Raw genomic sequence first — 25,568 nt, 5'->3', positions numbered from 1 at the left:
AAAGGAAGCCAGGGAGGAAATAGCATATGCTCTGAAGATCATTTTCCAACCCTCACTAGATACGGGTGAGGTACCAGAGGATTGGAGGTCTGTGTATGTTGTACCATTATTTAAAAAGGGTGTGAAGGATAGGCCAGAAAATTATTGGCCGGTCAGTCTGACATTGGTAGTGGGCAAATTATTAGAATCAATTCTGAGACACAGGATAAACTGGCACTTAGAAAGGAATGGATTAATCAGGGATAGTCAGCATGGTTCAACAATCCTCTTCACAATCAACTACACAGTTAATTTTTGTGTCATCTGCAAATTTTCCAATCATGCTACCCATATTTAAATCCAAATCATTAATATGTACAACAAACAGCAAGAGTCCCAACACTGAGCCCTGTGGAACATCACTGGAAATCATTTTCCATTTGCAAAAACATCCATCAACCATTACCCTTTGTTTCCTGTCGCTGAGCCAATTTTGAATCCAACACACTACATTCCCCTGTATCCCATGGGCTTTTACTTTTCCAACCAGTCTGCCATATGGGACCTTGTCAAATGCCTTACTAAAATCCATGTAGACAACATCCACCACACTACCTACATCAATCCTCCTAGTTACCTCTTCAAAAATTTGATTAAATTAGTAAGACACAACCTTCCCATTGCAAGGCTATAGACCAGGCTGAATGGCCTCTATGTGCTGTAACTTTTCTATGGTAGTTACATTCAAACTAGGCCTGTTGCACTGGTTGCAATCAGGCAAAATACTGGTGGCAATGTTGGATTTTAGCAAAATAATTCATTCAATGTGCGCTGGAAAAACAAGAAATGAAGAAAGCAAGCAGGTATATCACCATCGATATCCTGATACAATGGGCGTAATTTTAACCACAAAAATGAGTGAGTTTGGGTCCAATGGGAAGTAAAGCTGAAAAAAGTCTGAAACAGGAACCCAACCCATTCACTTCCAGTTCTAACGGAGGTGGAATGAGAGGCAGACAAACCAATCCAATCCCAGGCAGGAGGTCTGTTGTTGAAATATTTTAAGGAAGCTGCGTGCCTTCATTTATGTTTAATTCATGTTGGATGGGTTCCCCCACTGACTTAGGAAATTGGTCAGGTAAAACCTGTGAGGAGGGGTGGATAAGTGCCTTTACAGCACTTTATAGGATCAGGAGAAACATAAGTGCTTCCTCCAAGCCCAACAAACTAACCTTGTAAGCAACCCGTTCCCCCTCTCATATTTTCAATCTCACTCCCTGTACCACTCTCGAATGCCCTGCAATTACCTCCCCCCTCCACTGCCTCCTCCCACCCCCATCCTTCCCAGAATCATTGGGCACCCCCTCCCCCCTTTGAGATGATTCAGCCCCCACTCTCGCCAAGCCTCGATCTACCCCATTTTCTTCAGCTCTCCCCTGACCCCTCCCCACATTGCTTGTACTCATTAACCCTCCACTCAACAACCAATAAACTTATCTGCAATTAGGCTGGGGCCTTTTTCCCAAGGCTTCCTCACCCAACAGACAGCAAAGCCTGGCTTCTGGACTCAGAATCCCATGTAAAAGAAAACCACACACGCCTCAGAGTTAAAACCCCAGAGTGTTCAAGGAAAATGTCCATCAGAAACCTTTCACCTGAACTGGAAGATTTTAGAGAGGAGCAGCTTTTAAACAAGTACAGAGCCAGAGAGTGTACCAATAGGAAATTGCACATCAAACACCTGCCCACACTGCCTCCACTCCCACGGTCTCAAATGCCCCTTCTCCTCATCCCTATACTTGCTGAAACGTTGCTTGTCGCTGGCGTCTTCCAATTTTGATGAAAGGCCATTGACCTGAAGCATTAATTCTATTTCTCATATTGCGAATAATGTAACTCACCTTCTTTAAAATGGGAGTTAAGTTTGAAAAAGCCAATATTAACTCATTGGAAGTAAAAACAGAAAATGCTGGAAAAGTTCAGCAGGTCTGGTAGCATTTGTGGAGGCAGAAATAGAGTTAACGTTTTGAGTCCCTATGAAGAAGAGTCACTCTGTTTCTCTCTCCACAGATGCTGCCAGACCTGCTGAGTTTTTCTGCCATTTTCTGTTTTTATTTCAGATTTCCAGCATCCACAGTATTTTGTTTTTATTAACTCATTGGACATCTTTGGACAACGGTATTCATGGGGTTGGGGAAGCAACTGAGGCCTACCTCTCCTTCACTGACCTGCTGCTCAACATCTCTGGATTCCAACCACTATCTGCCTGACTATGGGATGTCCTTACAGCTGTGACTCTGCCAGTTCCTTCATCCTGCCAGCCAATAAGAGACAACTATTGGTGCTAGAGGGCAGGGCAGGGCCATTCCTAGCTCCAGGGATCAAAAGGCAAGACTTTATTAATACAACAAAGTAAATTTTACGTGGATCTGTGGCAAATACAAAGCCTTGCTCAAGACAAAAGTGGTTCAGAGGTTGGGGGTTAGAGTTTTATAGCCAGAGCTCAAATCCATGCTTGCATTAGGCAGCAGAGCCTCACAAAACTTTCTCTCATAAGGACACAAGGATATATTAGCAGGCTGCATTAAGTGACAAGAATATTCCCAGCTGAAGTGGAAATGATTGGGTAACTCTGATGTCAATCTCCCCTGGAGGTTACACTGCTATAAGGGACTGGGATTGATTTTCATAGAATCGTAGAAGGGTACAGCATGGAAAGAGGCCATTCAGCCTATTGTGCCTGTGCTGGCATTCATCCACATAATTTGCATTACGTAACAACTTTGCTTGTAGTAAAATAAACTCTTTGCTGTAGATCCTATTCGAAGTCCCGCACTGCCTCCAACTCATTGGTTGGTACAGTGTTGTTAATATTCCATTAATAAAATGACCAATCTGTATTTTACCCTTGCTTCCTTTGGGGAAGTACAGGGCTTTTGGTTACTGGCTGGCACATTTAAGATCAGGAGTTTGCTCCTGTGCAAAAATGGAGCACACAGACCTTCATGCCATCATCGCTTGGAACTGGTCAAAAAGTTTGTTTTAAAGAAAAGTGTTTGAGTTTGAATTGGCATGTTTAATAAAAACAAAACAGACTCATTTCATACACAGCATGTTTTATTTCCTTGTATTCAATTATTATCGTGATGAGGAAAAATTATTGCAATTGTCAAACATAAAATCAATAAAATGAAAACAAAATTATCTTTTTTCTCATTGCCAATGAGAGGCTTGCATCAACATTTCTGAACAACTACATCCAACACACAATAACAAATAATCCTTCAGTAATATGAACATATGCCTTCCCATAAAGAGTTAGAGCCAGTATTCCTCATTCCTCATGTCTGTGCATCAATTAACTGAATGGAACCGCCTGCTAATTTCCAGCTCCAGCTCATTAGGAAATGTGTGGCCATCTTTCTTTCATATTGATCTTTGACAAATTCCCCTCTAAACAAACCGTGACATCTGGAATGTGAGGGATAGGTGCTATTTCTTTTGCAAGAACTCGGTTCTCATCAAGTTATGGGATATTGGGGCTGGGACTGGAACATTTGCTAATTCCAAGCACTCCGTGTTAGCATCATATATTCTCAAATCATGTGCAGTAATTAGATATGGAGCAAAGATGCCTCTATGCTTAGGCTGCCAACCCTCCAGAATAATGCTTAACTCTTCAGCAATTAAGTCTCCAGGACACTCCTCTGGGCAAATTAAACAATTACGTTTTTATTTTTATTTTCTTTGAACACTTTTGTTTATTATTAGTTGCTTCTGTGCTGCTCAACTGAGTGGGATGATTGGAGGCAGAAGACCATGCAATGATACCTCCAGAGGTACATCCAGCCACAGTTGACAAACCTCCTCTATGTTAACCTTTCAAACACTCAGCATTGGTATAGAAGAGTTAGTTACAAAGTAAAGTTGAGTTCAACTTTGCCACAACAGTATGCCTTGGCTTCCACTTCAGGACAGTGCGGTGGAGAATTTTTGCCATTCCCCTCACCAGTCATCCTTTGATATTGGTCACTCAGGGCCAAATTAGGTGGTTATTTTTGCTGTTAGCCCAGCACCAGTCAGAATTGCATCATGACAGTCCAAACTAATTTTATGTGGGATCCTTATAGGCAGCAGACAAGGAGCAGGATTTCTCCACCTGTCTGAACTCTAACCCAGACTCCAGGTGTGAAAGGCTGATGCACTTACAGCAATTTGGTGCTGCTACCACTCTTCTTTTTTTTTGTCTGAAGGAATACTCATGATTAATATCATTATTGGAAGGGCTGGTAAAACTCCCATTCCACAGACTCAATATACCAATGAAAAACCATGGTATGATTTCGTGACACTGGCTATTTCAGTTGCTGCGTGAATTTGATCCCTATTAGCAGCCTCTTTCAAATTTTACCTCAGTAACAAACTCAGGGTCCTTAAAAGGTTCGTTCAATTTTCCTCCCATTCTCAGCAAAGATAAATTCAGACTCACGAAAAGTCAAAATGGTTCACTTCTTGTTAAGCTGATTTATTTTCGTAATTACCTGAAAGGTTATATTAACTTACCACTGGCCGTAAATTAGAAACGAGCAGTGGAGTATTATGTTTAAGTGCTAAGGTGTCAAACAGCTTAACAACCAAATGCAGAATTGCCTTGCCACTGCAAATGTAAATTAATGATGAACTTGAAATGTAAAATTAACTGCTGCTGCCCCTCTGGTGCCATCATTTTCAGTGTGGACAAGTCAAGCAGATAAATACTATCACACCTAGCTCCATTTTACATGAACACTGAGCCTGATCAAAGCCATTGTCAACCTGACCCTGCAGTGCTTTCATAGTGGCAATTGGTGACCAAGTGGACGATGGTCAAAACAGGTTCACAAAGAGGACTTATCACCTCACTTATCCCCCCACCAGCCTCCGCATTCAAAGGATCTTCCTCCGCCATTTCTGCTAACTCCAGCATGATGCCACCACCAACACATCTTCCCTTCACCACCCCACGGCGGCATTCCGCAGGGATCGTTCCCTCCGGGACACACTGGTCCACTCCTCCATCACCCCCTACACCTCAACCCCCTCCCACGGCACCTTCCCATGCAACCGCAAAAGGTGCAACACCTGCCCCTTTACTTCCCCTCTCCTCACTGTCCAAGGGCCCAAACACTCCTTTCAAGTGAAGCAGCATTTCACTTGCACTTCCCTCAATTTAGTCTACTGCATTCGTTGCACCCAATGCGATCTCCTCTACATTGGAGAGACCAAACGTAGACTGGGTGACCACTTTGCGGAACACCTCCGGTCTGTCTGCAAGCATGACCCAGACCTCCCTGTTGCTTGCCATTTCAACACTCCACCCTGCTCTCACGCCCACATGTCCGTCTTTGGCCTGCTGCATTGTTCCAATGAAGCTCAACGCAAACTGGAGGAACAGCACCTCATCTTCAGACTAGGCACTTTACAGCTTTCCGGACTCAATATTGAGTTCAACAACTTTAGATCATGATCTCTCTCCTCCACCCTCATCCCCTTTCCGAGCCCCCCTTTTTTTCCCAATAATTTATATAGATTTTTCTTTTCCCGCCTATTTCCATTATTTTTAAATGTATTTCCATCCATTGTTTTATCTCTACCTTTTAGCCTATTTCAATCTCTTCCCTTCACCCCACCCCCAGGGCTATCTGTACCTTGCTTGCCCTGCTTTCTACCCTTAATTAGCACATTCCTTAGATAATATCACCACCTTCAACACCTCTTTGTCCTTTTGTCTGTGACATCTTTTGGCTATCTCCACCTATCACTGGCCCTCTATCCAGCTCTAACTGTCCCACCCCATCTTAAACCAGCTTATATTTCACCTCTTTTGATTATTACTTAGTTCTGTTGAAGAGGCATACGGACTCGAAACGTTAACTGTGTTCCTCTCCACAGATGCTGCCGGACCTGCTGAGTTTTTCCAGGTATTTTTATTTTAGTTTTGCATTTCCAGCATCCGCAGTTTTTTGCTTTTATCACAAAGAAGAAGTCATTTCAATCAAACTTAGTGTTTTGTTTTGAGGGTGTGACTAGGGAGGTTGATCAGGATAAGGCAGTGGGTGTGACTTCAAGACTTGACTATTCCAATGTTCTCCTAGCTGGCCTCCCTCCCACCCTATACGCTCCATAAACATGAACTTAAACCAAAGCATTTCTGCCCATATCCAAACTCACATGCAAGTCCCGTTCACCCATCACCCCTGTGCTCACTAACCTACACTGGCTGCGAGTTCAGCAAACTCTGGGTTTTAAAATTCTCATCTTTATTTTCAAATCTCTCGATGGCCTCATCTCTCCACATTTCTATAACCTCTTCCAGCCAGAAATCTCTGTGCTCCTCCAATTGTGGGCTCCAACATAAACATAATTTTCACCATTCCGCTATTAGTGGCCATGCCTTTAGTTGCCTAGCCCTAAGCACTTGAATTTCCTTGCTAAACGTCTCCTCCACTCTACCTCAGTTAAGATACACCTCAAACTCATTCCTTTGATCAAACATTTGATCATCTGTTTGAATATCTCCTTATGTGCTTGATGTCAAATCTTCTTTGATAATAGACCTGTGAAATGCCTTGGGTCGTGTTATTATGTTGAAGGCACTATAGAAATGAAAGCTGTTGCAGCTGATATTCAAATATCAGGACCAATTTTAACACTGTGCATAGGAATGGATTTTGAGCGAGTTGTAATGTCGCCCATCTTCATAAGTTATCTGGGGTTAGGAGGCATAAGCACAGTTGTTAAAATTGTAGATGATACTAATGAAGTGGGTAGACGGCAAAACTGAACAGGATAAGTTACAGCCTAATTGGCAATCGGGTAGACAAGTACCAGATGAAATGCATTGAAGAGAAATGCAACATGCTTCACATTTGGAAGAAAATCCAGGAAGGGATTTTCACTTAGATAATGTGAAAGATAATAATGCGTATGCAAAATGACAGAGATTGTGCAGGGGCCTGAATGACAATAAATTGAAGCTGTTACAACAATGCTTGTCAACTGCAAGTGAAGCAGATCAGATGCTGGGATCGACTGGGATTTATTAAAAATCAACATTGATCCAAAGTAACGAGTCGATCCTGCCGATTCATAAATGGATAGTTTGATTGCTGTTAGGACTGATTGCTATCGAACAAAAAGGATATTACAGCTACTGAAAGGACATAGAGGAGAGGAACCAGGATGACTGAGAGGGTGGAGGAATTGGACTGTTAAAAAGTGATTATCTAAATTGGGCATGTTCTTACTGGGGAATGGAAGGTTTGAGAGGCTGCTTTAGGACATTAAAGAGACCAGGCCATGACATGCAGTTTCACAATGTCCATCCTTCAAAATGGTCATCATTTTGCATCATTTTTATTCTTGTAAATGCCTCCGCAAAGTTAACCAAGAAACAGAGACCACCATTAATTATAATTCAAATTGAAAGCTGTAATTACAAATAATTAGAAGGCACACAAAAGAATACTGTTGTTTGTCTAGTTTTTATCCATTCATTCCAATAGCTAAACATGAGCCAGTTCTACAGGAAGTGAGGAACAGACCAGTTGTCTCAGACATCCACTCGACACTTCTGGCTGAAGATAGTTGTAAATTCTTCAATCTTTCCTTTTACACTGACATGCTGATATCCTCCATTATTCAGGATGGAAATGTTTATGAACTCTCCTCATCCCATTAGTTGTTTAATGATCTGCCACCATTCATGACTCTATATGGCAGAACTGCAGAGCTGTAACTCCATCTATACATGCTGCTTCCACTGTTTAGTATGCATCTATGTCCTGTGTTGCAATTTCACTAGGTTGGTACGTTAGTTTTAGGTGTTACTGGTAGTGCTCCTAGAATGCTCTCCAACACATCTTATATAATCAAGGTTAGTCCCTTGGCTTGATAGTATTTGAGTGAGGGATATGCCAGGCCACAAGGATACAAATTGTGGTGGAATGCAACTGTGCTGCTGGTGATGGAACACAGCAACTCATGGATGCAGAGTTTTGAGCTGCTGGATATGATCTGAATCTATCCAACTCAGCACAATGATAGTGCCGCACAACAGCATGGAGGATGTCCTAAATGCAAAGATGGGACTTTGTCTCTGCAGTACTGTTACCTGTAGCAACCCCATTGTCATTTCAGCGGAGATCAGCAAATTCAGCACAGATAAATGGTCAAACCTCTATTCTGAATGGCTCACAAGCCTATACATTTACCTAGGATGGTTCAACCAGACATTGTAATAACTGGCTACTCATTCACTGAGCAAAGGAGGAATCTGGAGCCAGTCTTTCCTTAACACAGGTTTATTCACGTAACCCAGAGAACACAGATATAGACTCTCTGTTCCTCCACCCACACAGGTGAAAAGTGGTTCTTATATATACTTAAGAATAATGCCCTAACATAGAAACTAGGAGCAGGTGTGGACTATTCGGCCCTTCGAGCCTGCTCTGCCATTCATTATGATCATGGCTGATGATCCAACTCAAAAGCCTGCTCCCACTTTCTCCCCATATCCTTTGATCCCTTTCACCTCAAAAGCTATATCTAACTCCTTCTTGAAAGCATACAATGATTTGGACTCAACTACTTTCTGTGGTAATGAATTCCACAGGCTCATCACTCTCTAGGTGAAGAAATTTCTCCTCATCTCAGTCCTAAATAGTCTACCCCATATCCTCAGACTGTGACCCCTGGTTCTGCACTCCCCCACCATCAGGAACATCCTTCCTGCATCTAGTCCTGTTAGAATTTTATCGGTTTCTATGAGATCCTCCCTCATTCTTCTGAACTCCAGCAAATATAATCCTAATCAACTCAATCTCTCCTCATATGTCAGTCCTGCCATCCCAGGAATCAGCAGGGTAAACCTTCGCTGCACTCCCTCTGTAGCAAGTGGATGTGGTTTATTTGGACTTTCAGAAGGCTTTCGACAAAGTCTCACATAAGAGATTGGCGTGTAAAATTAAAGCGCATGGAATTGGGGGTAGTGTATTGAGATGGATAGAAAATTGGTTGGCAGACAGGAAACGAAGAGTAGGAATAAATGGGTCTTTTTCCGAATGGCAGGCAGTAACCAGTGGGGTACGGCAGGGATCGGTGCTGGGACCCCAGTTATTCACAATATATATTAATGATTTAGATGAGGGAATTAAATGTAATATCTGCAAATTTGCAGATGACACAAAGCTGGCTGGGAGGGTGAGCTGTGAGAGGGATGCAGAGATGCTTCAGTGTGATTTGGACAAGCTGAGTGAATGGGCAAATGCATGGCAGATGCAGCATAATGTGGATAAATGTGAGGTTATCCATTTTGGTAGCAAAAACAGGAAGGCAGTCGCTTCCTTCCTCAGATAAGGAGATCAAAACTGCACATAATATTCCAGGTGTGGTCTCACCAAGGGCCTGTACAATTGCAGCAAGACATCCCTGTTCCTGCACTTGAATCCTCTGGCTATGAAAGCCAACATACCATATGCCTTCTTTACCGCCTGCTGCATCTCAATGCTTACCTTCAGCGACTGCCTTCCTGTTTTTGCTACCAAAATGGATAACCTCACATTTATCCACATTATGCTGCATTTGCCATGCATTTGCCCACTCACTCAGCTTGTCCAAATCACACTGAAGCATCTCTGCATCCCTCTCACAGCTCACCCTCCCAGCCAGCTTTGTGTCATCTGCAAATTTGCAGATATTACATTTAATTCCCTCATCTAAATCATTAATATATATTGTGAATAACTGGGGTCCCAGCACCGATCCCTGCCGTACCCCACTGGTTACTGCCTGCCATTCGGAAAAAGACCCATTTATTCCTACTCTTTGTTTCCTGTCTGCCAACCAGTTTTCTATCCATCTCAATACACTACCCCCAATTCCATGCGCTTTAATTTTACACACCAATCTCTTATGTGAGACTTTGTCGAAAGCCTTCTGAACGTCCAAATAAACCACATCCACTGGCTCCCGCTCATCAACTCTACTAGTTACATCCTCGAAAAATTCCAGTAGATTTGTCAAGCATGATTTCCCTTTCATAAATCCATGCTGACTCTGTCCGATTCTGCCACTGTTTTCCACATGCTCAGCTATTAAATCTTTTATAATGGACTCTAGAATGTTCCCCACTACCAACGTCAGGCTGACTGATCAATAATTCCCTGCTTTCTCTCTGCATCCCTTTTTAAATAGTGGGGTTACATTAGCTACCCTCCAATCTGTAGGAACTGTTCCAGAGTCCATAGAATCACGGAAGATGACCACCAATGCATCCACTATTTCTGGGGCCACTTCCTTACGTACTCTGAGATGTAGATTAGCAGGCCCCAGGGATTTATCGGCCTTCAATCCCATCAATTTCTCCAACATCATTTCCCTACTAATACTGATTTCTTTCAGCTCCTCCCTCTCTAAACCCTGTGTTTCCCAACATTTCTGGTATGTTATTAGTGTCCTCCTTTGTGAAGACAGAACCAAAGTATGTATTTAGTTGGTCAGCCATTTATGTGTTCCCCATTATAAATTCCCCTGTTTCTGACTGTAAAGGACCTAAATTTGTCTTCACCAATCCTTTTCTCTTCACAAACCTATAGAAACTTTTACAATCAAATTTTATGTTCCCTGTAAGCTTACTTTCATACTCTATTTTCCCCTTCTTAATCAATCCCTTGGTCCTCCTTTGCTGAATTCTAAACTGCTCCCAATCCTCAGGTCTGTTGTTTTTTCTGGCCAATTTGTATGCCTCTTCCTTGCATCTAATACTATCTCCAATTTCCCTTGTAAGCCATGGTTTGGCCACCTTTCCTGTTTTATTTTTGCACCAGACAGGAATAAAGAATTGTTGCAGTTCACCCATGCGCTCTTTGAATGTTTGCCATTGCCTATCCACCGTCATCCCTTTAAGTAACATTTCCCAATCCATCATAGCCAACTCGCGCCTCATACCATTGTAATTTCCTTTATTAAGATTCAGGTCCCAAGTCTCAGAATCAACGACGTCACTCTCCATCTTGATGAAGAATTCTATCATATTATGGTACCTCATTCCCAAGGGGCCTCACACAATTAGATTGCCAATTCTTCCTTTCTCATTACACAATACCCAGTTGAGGGTGGCCTGTTTTCTCGTTGGTTCCTCAATGTATTGGTCCAGAAAAACATCCCATATACACTCCAGGAATTCCTCCTCTACGGTATTGTTACTAATTTGATTTGCCCAATCTATATGCATATTAAAGTCACCCATAATTACAGATGTTCCTTTATTACACACATCTCTAATTTCCTGTTTAATGCCATTCCCAACATCACCACTACAGTTTGGGGGTCTATATACAACGTCCACTAACATTTTTTGCCCCTTAGTGTTTCTCAGCTCTACCCATACAAATTCCACATCGTCGGGGCTAATATCTTCCATCACTATTGCATTAATTTCCTCCTCCACCACCTTTTCCTTTTTGCCTGTCCTTCCTAAATACTGAATACCCCTGGATGTTCAGTTCCCATCCCTGGTCACCCTGCAGCCATGTCTCCGTAATCCCGACTATATCATACCTGTTAACATCTGTTTGTGCAATTAATTACAGCTGCTCTCACTTCATTGTGACAGAATAGCAACATTAACAGACAGCTCGTGCAGAACAAAGGAAGCCCACAGCTGCAAGCTGCAACTGTTGAGGATTCAGGGGTAGCTCAGTGAAGTCAACTCTTCCTGACAATAGTAAAATATAGAAGTAAAGAGCCAAGAACTACAGCCACCACTGCAACAAAAATACACTCTCATTCCAGTGAACTTGCCAGGAATGGCAATTAGAATGGAATCAAGTTCATTCTAGCTGGCAGCTTCCAGGGTAACAAATGACCATCTATATACTCCACAATTGCAGAAAAGCTACCACCTGTTCAGTCACATTTGACAGGAGGAAGATATTCTAACTGCCCAAATTCCTTACAAAATTAACAAATGTTCAAAATAAATACTAAAATCTTTCTCTGATCAGTTTTTTTCATTCATTTTCATGGAATTTTTAAAAATGATACATCAAAAAAAATGTTTCATTTATGATAATTCACTTCACCACAGGTGAATTGAATTGGCTAGTTAGAGGCTGTCAGCGTGTTGAAGCCAAATTAAGGGGTGCACTCACCATGCAAAGTAGTTGAAGGAATTTTATCATTATAGCTACAATTAATTTTCTTCACATGCTGAGGATCAGTTCTACAGCATTGCTTCACCTGACAGTAGACCTGTAACAGTGCCAGAGCTCTGGAACCTCCCCTAATTTATATTGAAGGGAAGATTCCACAATGCTGGAAGGAACAACCCACTACACATGGAGTTGTTTGCTGAGGCTAGAAAAGATCTAAAGGCAATGTTGATCAGGAACACATGTTCTTGGACTGCCCAGGCCCAGCTGAGACCTCAGTCCTGTCCACAGACAGAAAAAGTGCTGGTGCCGCTGAAGACAGTTCTTAAGTTGTTGTACTTGTGCTCCTGTCTCTCATTCAACCTTCTGCTGCCTCTATTCTAAATCCCATTCACCCATTACCCGTGTTTCCACTGACCTACTGGCTCCATGGGTGCCTCAAGTTTAAAGTTCACATCCTTGTGTTCAAATCCCTCTGTGACCTCAATTCTCCGTATCTCTGTAACATCCTCCAGCCCAACAACCCTCTGAGAACTCTGCATTCTCTGACTTTGGCCTCCACAACTTTCTTCACCCCAGCATTGGCACCTGTGCCTTCAGCTGTCTGGGGCCCATAATCTTGAATTCCCTCCCTTTATCTCTTCCTTTACAGCTTCCTGTTTGACCAAGCTTTTGGTCATCTGTCCTAACATCTCCTCCTTTCATTTGATGGCTTCTATCTGATTATACTTCTGTGAAGCACCTCGGGACAACTTAATAAATAAACAGTGCTTTGTAAAAAACAAATTGTCACCATTATTGTTGCGGAAACCAGAAAACGCCACTCCATCAGGTTGGGTCTCAGTGTTTCTGGAAGCAATCTCAGTAATTCCTTCACCTACTGCACTGCCACTAGCGAATAGTAAATGCTCCTTCACATCTGGTGCAAGCACTTGCAGTGCAAATGACAGAAGAATTTTCTCATCTCCAGCACCATCCATGATAAGCACATACCAACATTTCCTACTATAGTATAAATGTGTTCAGAAAGTTTGTATGATCATCACAGTCTTGTGTTGCATGACTTTCATTCAAATGTATTAATAAAAATTTAACCACCAGCAGCAAGACTCAACAGTTTACAAATTGCTACTGAATTACAAAGCAGCAGGGAATGTAGAAATGCTTTATTTACAAGGAGTTTCAAGCTCCATCTTCAAAGATCACAGTAGATTTCCATTAAATAAAAAGGACAAACTCCCAGGTTCATTAATTGTGTTTTCATCTTTCTCCCAGAGAAGAAAAAATACCTTTCTTCAAACTGGTAAATAATTTTGTAGAAATGCTTACTGGGTTTCATGAGCAATGCCAAATTGTAGATGGCAAACTAACACAGGTAAAAAAATAAGTCCCAATTTATGGAATGGGCCAGAATTTGGTGTACTTTATGTGCAATTGGTACAGTGAATTCAGGCGAGGAGCAGATGGGATATTAAATGTTAATTTGTAAAATTGCTGTCCCAAGTTATGTCACTCTACCATTAGCTTTGTGGAAACAGCATCACGCACTTAGTGTCCCTCTTATTTTTAGGAACTTGATTAAAGGCCCAGTAAACATGCCACAGAAAGTTATGCCTTATCATTACAAGCGTAAGCACTTGTTTAACAATGAGAAGTACTAATGACTGCCAAACAGCCTCACTCGCACAGAAAATTCACTTTTACAATTGTAGAGTCTCATCCCTTCACTTTTGATGTTTTTGCAGAGATTTTAAGAATGTTACATTTTAATTTTCTCTTAGATTAAATCCAACATCTACACCCCATCATTCTAGACTCCTTAATCATTGGAACCAATCTTTTCTATTAAATCTGTCCTACCCCTTCATAATTTTAAACAATTCTATCATATCACCCTGTTTTCTCAGCCTTGTTGTTGTTTCAAACTTGTATCCTGCACACCAAGGAGAACGCTGTCAAAGCAATTCAATGGCGCACTGATGTCAGTTGACAACAGCGAAGAAGTTTCCTGCTACATTACACTATTCAACTAAATCAAATGGGTGGTTTGTTTACAGGGCTCGGTTAACTCAGCTGGCTAGATGGCTAGAGTGTGGTGCAGAATAACACCAACAGTGCAGGTTCAACACCTGCAGCAGTTGAGGTAGTTCTTGGGGCCTACCTCATTATCTTGCCCAATAGTGATCATAATCTAAGCTATGATCAGAAACCCTCTGACAACAAAGTAAAAGCAAAATACCGTGGTTGCTGGAAATCCAAATTAAAAACAGTAAGTATTGGAAATACTCAATGGGTCTGGCAGGATCTGTGAAGGATTAACATGATGTGCTTTATTCGTTGAAAGGGTGGGGAGGAAGAGCATTTGTCATTTAATCTCTCCTGCCCTCTACCCTATCCTAGATCTCTTTTGTTCTTTCTCCCTCTTCCCCATTTCAACAGAATAAAACCCATCACATTTCTACCTTCCTTCAGTTCCAAAGAAGAGTCAAATTGGACTTGAAACATTAACTCTGTTTCTCTCTCCACAGATGCTGCCAGACCTGCTAAGCGTTTACGACATCTTCTCTGTTTGTATCTTGGACAAAAAGGACACTACGTGAAGAGAGATGGAGAGAATTTATTTACATCACAATTTCTTTACGATTACAAACTAATATTACCCAACAATGAGCAACCCAGTTATTAACTTCACAAGCTCTTGTTTGGTCATCCTACAAGTGACACATTTCGCCAACCTCCTCTCCTCTCTACTATCCCTCTCACAGTACGGTACTCACAGCAAATGTCTCAATGGTAGGTACTGTACAACCCATTTGCTTCAAACATTATTCACCACTGTCCTGTCACTAACTGTTTCCCACACAATGCCATAAAATTATGAGGGAAGTTGGGATAATCAAACAGAGCAGTACATAATTCCTAAAAAAGCAGGAGGGGCTTGTTTCTTATTCTTTAGCAACTCTTAAAACTGCAACTTCAAATGGGGAAGGAAATCATTTTCACAGTTATGCCTTGCAATGGAAACTGAAGTCCCCCTTACCTCGAGCCGCAGCAGTTTCTCTCCAGCATTGAATGCATCCCAACTTTCACTGTCCAGTCCACTGTCCACTGCAGAAGGATATGATCCAAAGCAAAGGCGGAATACCTGAAAAACAATTGAGGGCAATTTAATTAAAATAACTGTTTGACAAGATTATTATGAAAAGACACAAGCAACGGTAACCTTAATAGATTTTCACAATGATAATCCATTATTGTTCCTATTTCTATGAATAGTTCATGAAATCAGATACACATTGAATATAACTCAACAATCCTCTGTACTGAGCTGTTTTGATTTAATGTACTTTGTTATGGATTCACAGTACATGTAAATATTTTATAATGTCAGCTGTCACTCAGTGGGTTGCACTCTTGCTTCTAAGTCAGAAGGTTTTTGGTTCAAGTCTCACTCCAAAGACTTGAGTACAAAAATCTAGGCTGACACTCCAGTGAAGCGCTAAGGAAATGCTGCACTGTCAGAGGTGCCGTCCCTCAGATGAGACATTAAACTGAGGCTCTGTCTGCTCTCTCAGGTGCATGTAAAAGCATTATTTCAATAGGTGAGCAAGGGCAGTTCTCTCAGGTACCCTGGCCATTATTTATCCCTCAATAAATATCATAAAACAGATTACTGATCTCTTATCAGATCACAGTTTTTTGGGAGTTTGCTGCGGACAAATTGGCTGCCACTATATTACAACAGTGACTGCACTTCAAAAGTAAAGTCCTGAGGTTGTGAAAGATGCTTTATAAAGTCTTTCTTTATGTATTGAGGGAACTTGTGTCATTCAGCCTCATCCAGGTTCCAAAACGTGTTTTAGAAACAGTGCAAACTATGGGCTATTTCAGCCTATTAAATAAACACCTTGTCCAGTCAAATCTAACATGGAGACTTGAATCCTAGTATCTTGCCTGAATTCTGATGTAAATGATATTGACTAAAATCCCCATTCTATAGGAATGGAAGAAACAGAATTTTTGTTGGTGATTCCCAAGATTGCTCCCAATCTTGAATGAGTCACTTGTGAAAGGCGCTGAACTGGAGCAAAGTGCATTGACCCATTGGACAAGGGAAAGGAAGGAAAGGGGCAAGCAGTCAGTTAGCCAATGGGCAAGGTACTCTAAACCAGTCTTACATATTTGAAAACTTGGGCAGAATATTGCCGTCGGCATGCTGGGTGATCCCAACATGCCGACACATAAAATAACGAGAGATGACATCGGGTGTGTATCCCGATGTCATCGCGCGCCATTTCGATATTGCGTTCAGTGGGCGCCAACCGCAGGCGGCTGCATGCCCACCAAACAGTCAAAGGCCTATTAAGGCCATTTAAAAAGTAATTGACGTTATTAACAGCGCTGCCCGTCCAACCTTAAGGTTGGCAGGCAGGCAAAGAGCCCAAGCAGCCTTCGCGTTTTTCAGGAAACCTCATCCACAGGCCGGATGATGTTTCCTGAAGGTTTTATAAAGTAATTAAATAAATCTTGCAAAGTGCACAAACATGTCTCAGCTCATGTGGCACTGTCACATGACGGAACATGTTTAAATGATTTTTCAGTTCATTTATTGAAAAGTTTCCTTATCAACTTAATCTTCCTGAGGCAGCTCCGTGCCTCAGGGAAATTGCTGCACTCTTTCGCATGCATGCATGAAAGAACGCAGGCCCCAACTCTCCCTCCTCCCCCTGCCCGCACAGGCAGCACGGGAGAGCCACCGGCCACATGTTACCTTAATTGGCCCGCCCACGTACAATGGTGGTGCGCAGCTGATCACGGGCAGCGATCGGCTCTGCACCCGCCCCCGCCCAGCCCGCTCAACATAGGGAAGATTCAGCCCATGGTCTGAGAGCAGCATTGAGAGGCCTGGTGCAGTTCATCTTCCTGTTTTCTCACATTAGGGAACAAATTGGGAGACAAGTGAAGATTGAGAGAAAATAGGTGGCCTGGGGATAAAAATTTCACCTTTGGAACTTTAAACTATTAATTGCTCCAAACCATATCTTTAATGCAGTCCTAATTGCTAGTGCCAGCATGATCAATTGGAGTTTGGCTTAAATGTTCTGTTAAATACAAAAGTTTGTGCAGCTGGGTATAACAAAATTGTACTTAAAATATTTGCTGCAATACAATGTGAATCAACTGCAAATAGTAGTTGAATAAATTTGTAGCAATGACATTAAAATCACTAATTCTTCAGTATGACCATCGTCATTAATGAAATGAAACACACTGACCAACTGTCAGCATGGATCTCAGTCAGGGCTTGACACACATCACACAATATTTACAGAATATTAATAAAAACAGTAATGAAGTGATTATAAAACAATGATCTCATCTCTAAATTTGATGGTCAAATTGTAAAATCTATCTCGACTTGAGACCACTCACTGATTACTGTTTTGCAATCATACTCACAAATCCATCACTCACTGAATAAATTAGAATGTTATTTGTACTCATGTGCATTTCTGAATTCTTCTTCACAAAACCACAAGTTGTTTATTCACAAAATTGTCTCTCTAGACCCTGTACTGAACACTGCACAACTCAGAGGGAACATTGGCCAGTGCTGAGAACATGTAAATGGCAAGTTTCTGACGTTGGCCATGGATGTACAACTTTGAACCCTCAGCAATGCCTTTCTTAGCTGCAGACTTAACTATTCCAATGCTCTTCTGGCCATTTTCCCATCCTCCGTAAACTTCAGTTCACCTAAAGCTCTGTTGCCTGTAACATATCCCAAATCAGAATTGGTTCTCCAATTGCTCTCATTCTTATCCTAGTGTTTAGATCCAGGTTTCCACTGCCCTCCAACAGATTATTCAGTGATCCCAGCAAGGAGGGTAAATAAGGAGTGAGGGCAGGATTGGGCTGGGTCATATAATCAGATAGCCTGCTGGCTCTCACTGTCTAAGCTGTTAAACAAGGAACAAAGGGAGTAAAGGCGACAGGTTGCCAACGCAGGTGCCATCATATCCCACCATGCATCAGCACCATCAGGAAAAGGGAGAAGAAAAAAGGAGAAAACTGATCATTAAATATCAAAATTATGGTGCAATTAAATTCATTGTCAGATTCATTGCACCTACCCCTATCTCTGTAAACTTTTAAGCTTTCTTTCATAATGTTCCTGTAAAACTTCTCAGGATGTTTTACCCATGTTAAAGGCACTACATAAATGCAAGTTGTTGTTGTAGAGCTTCACAAGTGAAAGTATCAAAATGTGTCCTTCATTCAGCAATAATCTGATTATGCACAAGATGCACAGGGTGACATGAAAGGTTCCCCTCATCCCTGTGATATATTTCTGGGGCAAATTTTAACTCAGCTCATAGTGACTGTGAGAGGGGCTGGGGGAGTGCTTAACAATAAAATTGGTAACACAACCCCGACCCATTGCTTCTGCACCTGCTCCATCTTTATGGCTGTACGTTGTGTAGTGTGTCAGTGTCCCGCTCTCAAGAAATGGAGCACCTCATTATAATATTTAAATTAGGTTCCTGCCGGGTAATTGGTAACATGGTTAAATTTAATTTCCCAGGGTGTTGGAAACCCTGGAGCAAGATAGAGAAGCAAGCTGCTAGATCAAACAGAAAAGCATTTTGTACAGCTCTGCTTGTGAACCAGGAGAGCTTCCCTCTGCCCCCTTAAGCAAATGGTCTGCTCCTGCTCACCCCCCACGCCTCTCAACTCCACAATCTCTCCCGTCTCCCCAACCCACCCACCTCCCCCTCCGCCTGCCCCCATCACCCTCTCCATGCCCCCATTTCTGCCCCACACTTTCTCCTAGTCCTTCCTTCTTAGCAATTGCTGGAGAAACACATTCCTGAAAACCTTCTGACTTCTCCCCACCCTCCTGATTGCCAGTCAGGCCTCCCCTCTCAAACCTCCATCTCCTCCAGTTGCTAGGGGCTGTTAATCTAGCTGGCAGCCAAACAGGAAACAAAGTGATAAAGAGATCATATGCTGTTAAATTCAGCAGAACCTCAGTGTTCCCATCCTGTGCACCCCCAGCAGTACACTCCCCCACTCCCTCCCCACTTATCTGTACATATTAAAGCCCGTATCTGCCAGAATTTAAAGTGATCACTGCGGAGATGTTATAGTACAGTAAACCCTTAAACTTGGTACAGGATCAAGTCATTCACAGTGAGAAAGTGACAAATTCTATCCATCTCATCATCAAAATTGATCCGGGTCCAGAAAGGTGCGGTTAGAAACAGAAGCCAAGAAATAAGCAGATCAGCATGAAAAAAACATTGTGGTCTTCATCGTTCTTGTTATCATGTACGGCTCCTCCTGTTTACCTTTAAGCTCTCAAGTATGTGCCATTTGTTTATGGCCAAGTTAGAGCAGGGTGATCGGAGGTCACAAATGAAATTGTTTTAAACCAATTTGACAGACAGCCTTTACACTCAATAAACAGAGAACGCTTTTTTTTCACCATTGGTTCCAACCGGACTTAAAGCCAGTTTTCCCGTCTCTTTAATTTCTACGATAATTGCTCTTTGCACACTTCTAACCCCACCAGAGTTTGCCTCCCTCCCTAATAAGGGAGAGGGGAAGAGAGCCAGATGAGCACATGCACCCTACTGAAACCAGATGGCATTTCTTTATCCAGCAAGTCACGAGCGCAATTGAAACATCTTTCTATTTCATTTGGCTGCACTGAGTCTTTCAACAAAACACAGGAAAGATCAGGTAGGAATACTTTGGTTGCAAACTGACCAGAATGCAGGAATCCTGAAAGGCAGCGAAATTGATTTTTGTTGCCATTTTACAGGGCAAAGCAATCAGGGAGTTAATTTCATACTGGTTTGAGTTCTTATGCTGTTTTAACCAGGGCCAAAGGGAATGTTTCCAGAAGTATGATTTGTGGAGAAATTAAAGCACCATTGCAATTCAAGAGATATTAAACCACACTAATGTCCAGTCAATTCTCCAGGCTCGGGGGATAAAACTAGCATTTTACATTCAGTTCTATGCACAATCAAGTTATTCTCTGGCTGCATGTAGAAGCCAAGTGACCAAACAATATCTTGCATTTAGTTAGAAGGTTACTGTTGAGGCTTTCAAATAAATAAATGAGCTCATTGCTCAGTTTCATTGTACTTCAGTAATCAAACACAAAGTTCCACACTACTCCCCTCTGAATCACACATTGGAAATTGTAATGGTGCAATGCATTTAGCAATGCAGTTACCAAGATGACAAGCAACAGGGATGAGTTCTACATGCCACTGCCCAGCCCACCCCCACATTAAGAGTTCAGTTGGACCCTGGTCTCTGTATAATTGCCAGTACGGAGACTGAATTGGGTGCAAATGTGGGGAAACAGCTTACTTTACAGGAGTAGGTGGCATTAGCCTGATGATGACAGGGTGATAGTGCTATACTTCTCCAGTTGGAGAAGGAATTTCTTGGAGAAGTAAGCATTAATTTTTTAAAAATGTGCTTTTCACAGTTCAGGAAAAGGTGAAAATGTCAAAGTAGTTAAGATAAGTAAAAACAGTACGAAAAAGGTACAGATGGCATGGAGAAATGGAAAAACAGAAAACAGCAAGTCTAAGCACAAGGCATTAATTGCTAAATATCCAATGGCATTGCTCACAGTGTTTCAGAAATTTTTACTGTTGAGAAGAGGCTGGAAGGTACAGAATTGGGAGTTCATACCTCTTTTGAATGGAATTGGCAAGATGTTTGAAAGGGAACTCCTCAGACATAGTAAATTACTTTTGTTTATTGTCCAGATCCCAACATTCTCCTTACCCACTGCAGATGGATCATAAATAAGTTTATACCATTCACATGAATAAATTCATGTCTGAATGCAACGTGATTTAGAGTGTGGGTTGGGATGAAATGACATAACAAAAATAAATTATAAGATTAATCTTGTTTCCATCTCCCTTCTTGGCCAAATGTCTTTGCAATCGTACTTTATGTTATTTAAAGATACAACTTAAATAAAGATTTACAATTCTTATTTTTATTTAGAACTTCCCTCCACACTTGAATAACAATACAGAATATAGACTCTTGATATTAGGGACATTTTTGTTAATTGTTTTGATCTTTTGGATGACTATAAAGAAAATAGATACAATTATTGTGACAATTTAGAAAACATTTTAAAATATAAAAATTAAACAATTTTAAATGGCGATGGTTGATTTGTTATACATGCCCTATCTACCGTACTTGCTAAATAAACAATAAAGTTATCTACATTTTTTTTCTCATGAAGGTACCTGAAATAGAATTAAATCATTTATTCTTGACTGTGTTTTCACATCTAATTACAAAAAATAATCTGGTTACTTTCACTGTTCCCAAAATGGTTTCCTTGAGGTGGTTTTGCCCTGAGTGACTTCCATCCATAAAATTGAGTGAAGAATGAGGAGGTGGGTTTTAAAAACAAGAAGGTTACCACGTTGTGATTACTCAAACAATCATATTCAAAAAAAATTTGGAGTTGTGAACGCACTGAGAGCTGAATCCTGCCACTTTATTGTACCTCTTCAGCTAACAGGGATAAGACTGGCAAACCCATGTACTGAAGGCTCAGGCTCCGGAGAAAAGTGCAAACCTGTGACAAAACCTCATCTGAATGCAGAGAATATTTTATATTAGTAAGTATATGTATTTTCTTGTATGTTTATCATTTCTGTCATTATGTTACGAATTGAAGTAGTATTTTAATTTCATGCAGAAACTAAGATGGTGACTCAAGGATTTATAAAGGAAACTGGGATGATTTGATTGATTTCCCCTTACTTGTTTTTACTATGAGATGTTCCTGACTGTTCATGTTTGATTCATTATTTCTCTATGTCCTAAATAGTTCCTCATTTCTAACTCTGTGATCTACTCACCTTGAGTTTGTTGTGTACATTCCCTAGGAATTCAGCTGTGAATTGTTACTCCAAATACATAATTTCAGCTAATTATTGCAAGTGTAACACAGAAACTTGACTAATTCCAATGTGTGATTGACAAACTGTGTTCAATATGCAAGACCTTTTTTTTTAATAAAGATGCCTGCTGGACAATTTCCAAAGATTTTGCACATCGGGAGTCAAGTGTGGTCTTAATCATAAAAATTTACAGCAGGGAAGGCAATTCAGCTCATTGTGTCCATGCTGGCTGGCAAGAAGCATCCAGACTAATCCCACTTTCCAACTCTCTGTCCTCAGCCTTGTAGTTTACAGTGCTTCAAAACAGCACATCCAAGTACTTTTTAAATGTCATGAGGATTTCTGCCTGTATCACCCTCTCAGGCAGTGGAAAAAGTTTTCTCTTTAATAGTTCCTGGGGCTGGAGTACTGCAAAAGGCTCCTTGGTGATTTTGGACTGATAAAAAAAAAGTTTATTTTCCAGTCCTTAAGATCAGGGAATTGTGAAGAGTTGGGCCTCAATTTTCTGCTCGGCAGTGGTGCACAATGGTGGGAGTTGTTTGACTATGACCATGTCTGAACGGAAAGTTTTCTCACACTAAGCAGCTGGCTGTGCACACTAATATAGAGCCAATTTTGATAGCATATATTATCTTAAAGTGTGATGAAATCCTTAACTTATGTAGTCAATGGTCTGACATGACAATAAACATCATCTGGTCTTTCAGCTGGTTCTTTGATGTCTTCTTTGATGTCTGATAATTTTCCAGGAGTCTGGATCTGCACTGATCTCATTCTGTTATATGATTATAAAAGTGTGATGTGCTGTCAGTGAGTCCCACTTCCTGATATCCTCCTCTATTGCTCACACTTCCACTCCAAGACTCAGAAAGTGACATGTCATTGGTTGGATTGCCAACTCTGATTGGACATAATCCTGGAGGGTTTAATTACATGATCTCCCACCTCCAAACACCCCACCTAGAGTCTTTACTCTCATCTCCAATGCTTTTTATTTCTAATAAACAAATGTTCAAAGAAAATGAAAAAAAATAACTCCTTGTAAATTCCTCTGTTTTTCTCTTTATTTTGCTTGAAGCAGTGTCCTGGAGATTGAGTTTACTTGATTGTATTATGGAATACAGCACAATTTCCCTGTTATTCTAGAATCTGTCAAGAAGATTTTTTTTTCCATTCCACTTCTCTGTTGCCTCTTCAACTGGAGGGCAGTGCATGTGATTGCACCATCCAGCTGGGTCTGTCTGTTTTTAAATTATTTCATGGGATGTGGGCATCGCTGGCAAGGGCTGCCCATCCCTAATTGCCCTGGACTGGTAAGGATGGTAGATTCCCTTCCATTAGTGAACCAGATGAGTTTTTACAGCAATTGATGATAGTTATCACAGTCACCATTACTGAGACAAGCTTTCAATTTTCAAATGTTTGTTTAAGAACATTATTAAAACACTCTTTCCATGCAATACTTATTATGAGTATTATAATTTAGATGGCTAGATGCCATTACTGATCCATCGGAAATGAGTTTAAGAACCAATGTCCTGGATGTACTATGCAGCAGTTTTAGAAAACTGCCATCTAACATGTATTGGGCTAATAATAGCTGCAAGATCATCAGGATAAAAGAAAAGTGCAGAACACAGTTAACATGGAGGGCGGGTGTGTGTGCGCACACACAGGTATGTGTGTATGTGCACGTGTGCACACATATGTGCATATGTGTTCGCATATGTGCATATGTGTTCGCATATGTGCATGTGTCTGTGTATGTGTATGAGTGCGCGCGCATGCACATGTGTGTAGTGCATGCGCGTACACATGTATGAGTGAATGTGTGTTGTGTGCATGTATGTGTAAAAGCTACAAATACAATAAATCAAGTGTGCAGTCACTCGATGTATATTTGGTAAACATCGAACAACCATCATTAAAGTATTTCGATGACCTTGTCAATTAGAGGCACAGTGATAATTCCTGCTGCTTTGAATGAATTAAGCAGCAGCAGATTCCTGCCTGTCATTTTGATACAATCTGATCAGTGCTTTTTCTTGCTGAGTGGCAGCTGGTGTGCCAAGCTGTAAGTGCTGCAAAAACTAAATGAACTGGCACTTCCGGAAATGACCAAGTAGGCCCCCCAGAGCCACCATTTGCTCTGCTAATACTATCAATGAAACCAAAAATGTGCTCCCATTTGAAAACCCAGAGAGTTAAAATGATCTCCTAATATGAATATTCTGTATTAAAATTGCTCTTGTGCAACACAAGTACTAACCTGATTGATTTTGAAAATTTAAAGGGCCTGATATTGTATCGAGTAAACACATTTTTGAGGTAAATCCTGAGCTACCAGATCAATTTTAAGATCAAAAAGCAGAGTTTTGTGTATGAGCCGCAGGTCCTACGCAGCTTTCAATGAGGCAGACCCTGAGCATCTCCATCTACTGCCATTTTGACAAAACAATATTATCCTATATGTGTTATTACTAGTGGATATGGCTGCTGATAGATATTATTACTAATGTGGATTTCTACTAATAGGTACATTACTATACCACCAGGCTCACTAATTCATACCCCATAAAAGCTGTGTTCGCATAATGCAAAACAATGGGACACCTAAACTGTTTCAGAAATTTGCAGTTTTTTCTTATTCATACATGGGATGAGAGTGTCACTGGCTCGGTCAGCATTTTTTGCCCATCCCTAGTTGCCCTTGAGAAGGCAGTGGGGAGCTGCCTTCTTGAGCTGCTGCAGTCCACATGGTGTAAGTACACTCAAGTGCTGTCAAGGAGGGAGTTCCAGGATTTTGACCTAGTCAAAGTGAAGGAAAGGCAATATATTTCCAAGTCAGGATGGTGAGTGACTTGGAGGGGAGCTTCCAGGTAGTGGTGTTCCCATGTGACTGCTGCCCTTGTCCTTCTAGATGGTAGTGGCCGTGGGTTTGGAAGGTGCTGTCTAAGAAGCCTTGGTGAGTTCCTGCAGTGCATCTTGTAGATGGTACACATTGCTGCCACCGTGCGTCGGTGGTAGAGGGAGTGAATGTTTGTGGATGGGGTGCCAATCAAGTGGGCTGCTTTGTTCTGGACAGTGTCAAGCTTCTTGTGTGTTGTGGGAACTGCAGTCATTCAGCCAAATGGAGAGTATTCCATCACACTCCTGACTTGTGCCTTGTAGATGTTGGACAGGCTTTGGGGAGTCAGGAGATGACTTACTCGCTGCAGGATTCCTAGCCTCTGATCTGCTCTTGTAACCACAGTATTTATATGGCTAGTCCAGTTCAGTTTCTGGTCAATGGTAATGCCCAGGATGTTGATAGTGGGGATTCAGCGATGGCAATGCCACTGAATATCAAGGGGCAATGGTTAGGTTCTCTCTTGTTGGAAATGGTCATTGCCTAGCACTTGTGTGGCGTGAATGTTACTTGCCACTTGTCAGCCCA

General features: G+C 41.4%; 1 protein-coding gene across 10 annotated transcripts in view; it reads right to left on the bottom strand.

Moving 5' to 3' along the window:
* abca2 (ATP-binding cassette, sub-family A (ABC1), member 2) overlaps positions 1-25,568 on the bottom strand; it is a 592,304-nt gene that overhangs the window by 296,534 nt on the left and 270,202 nt on the right. For all 10 annotated transcript variants that reach the window (XR_005943747.1, XM_041193236.1, XM_041193243.1 and 7 more), the window contains one exon: positions 15,211-15,315. Coding sequence is in view for 9 of the 10 variants with exons in the window: in XM_041193236.1 (XP_041049170.1) it covers positions 15,211-15,315 (105 nt within the window). In the remaining variant the exon portion in view is untranslated. The remainder of the gene's footprint in view (positions 1-15,210; positions 15,316-25,568) is intronic.

Source organism: Carcharodon carcharias, chromosome 8 (genome assembly GCF_017639515.1).
Source record: "Carcharodon carcharias isolate sCarCar2 chromosome 8, sCarCar2.pri, whole genome shotgun sequence".
In the NCBI taxonomy this organism is placed as follows: Eukaryota; Metazoa; Chordata; class Chondrichthyes; order Lamniformes; family Lamnidae; genus Carcharodon; species Carcharodon carcharias.
The sequence above is the reverse complement of the archived record's forward strand: the minus strand, read 5'-3'. Positions and strand labels throughout refer to the sequence as shown.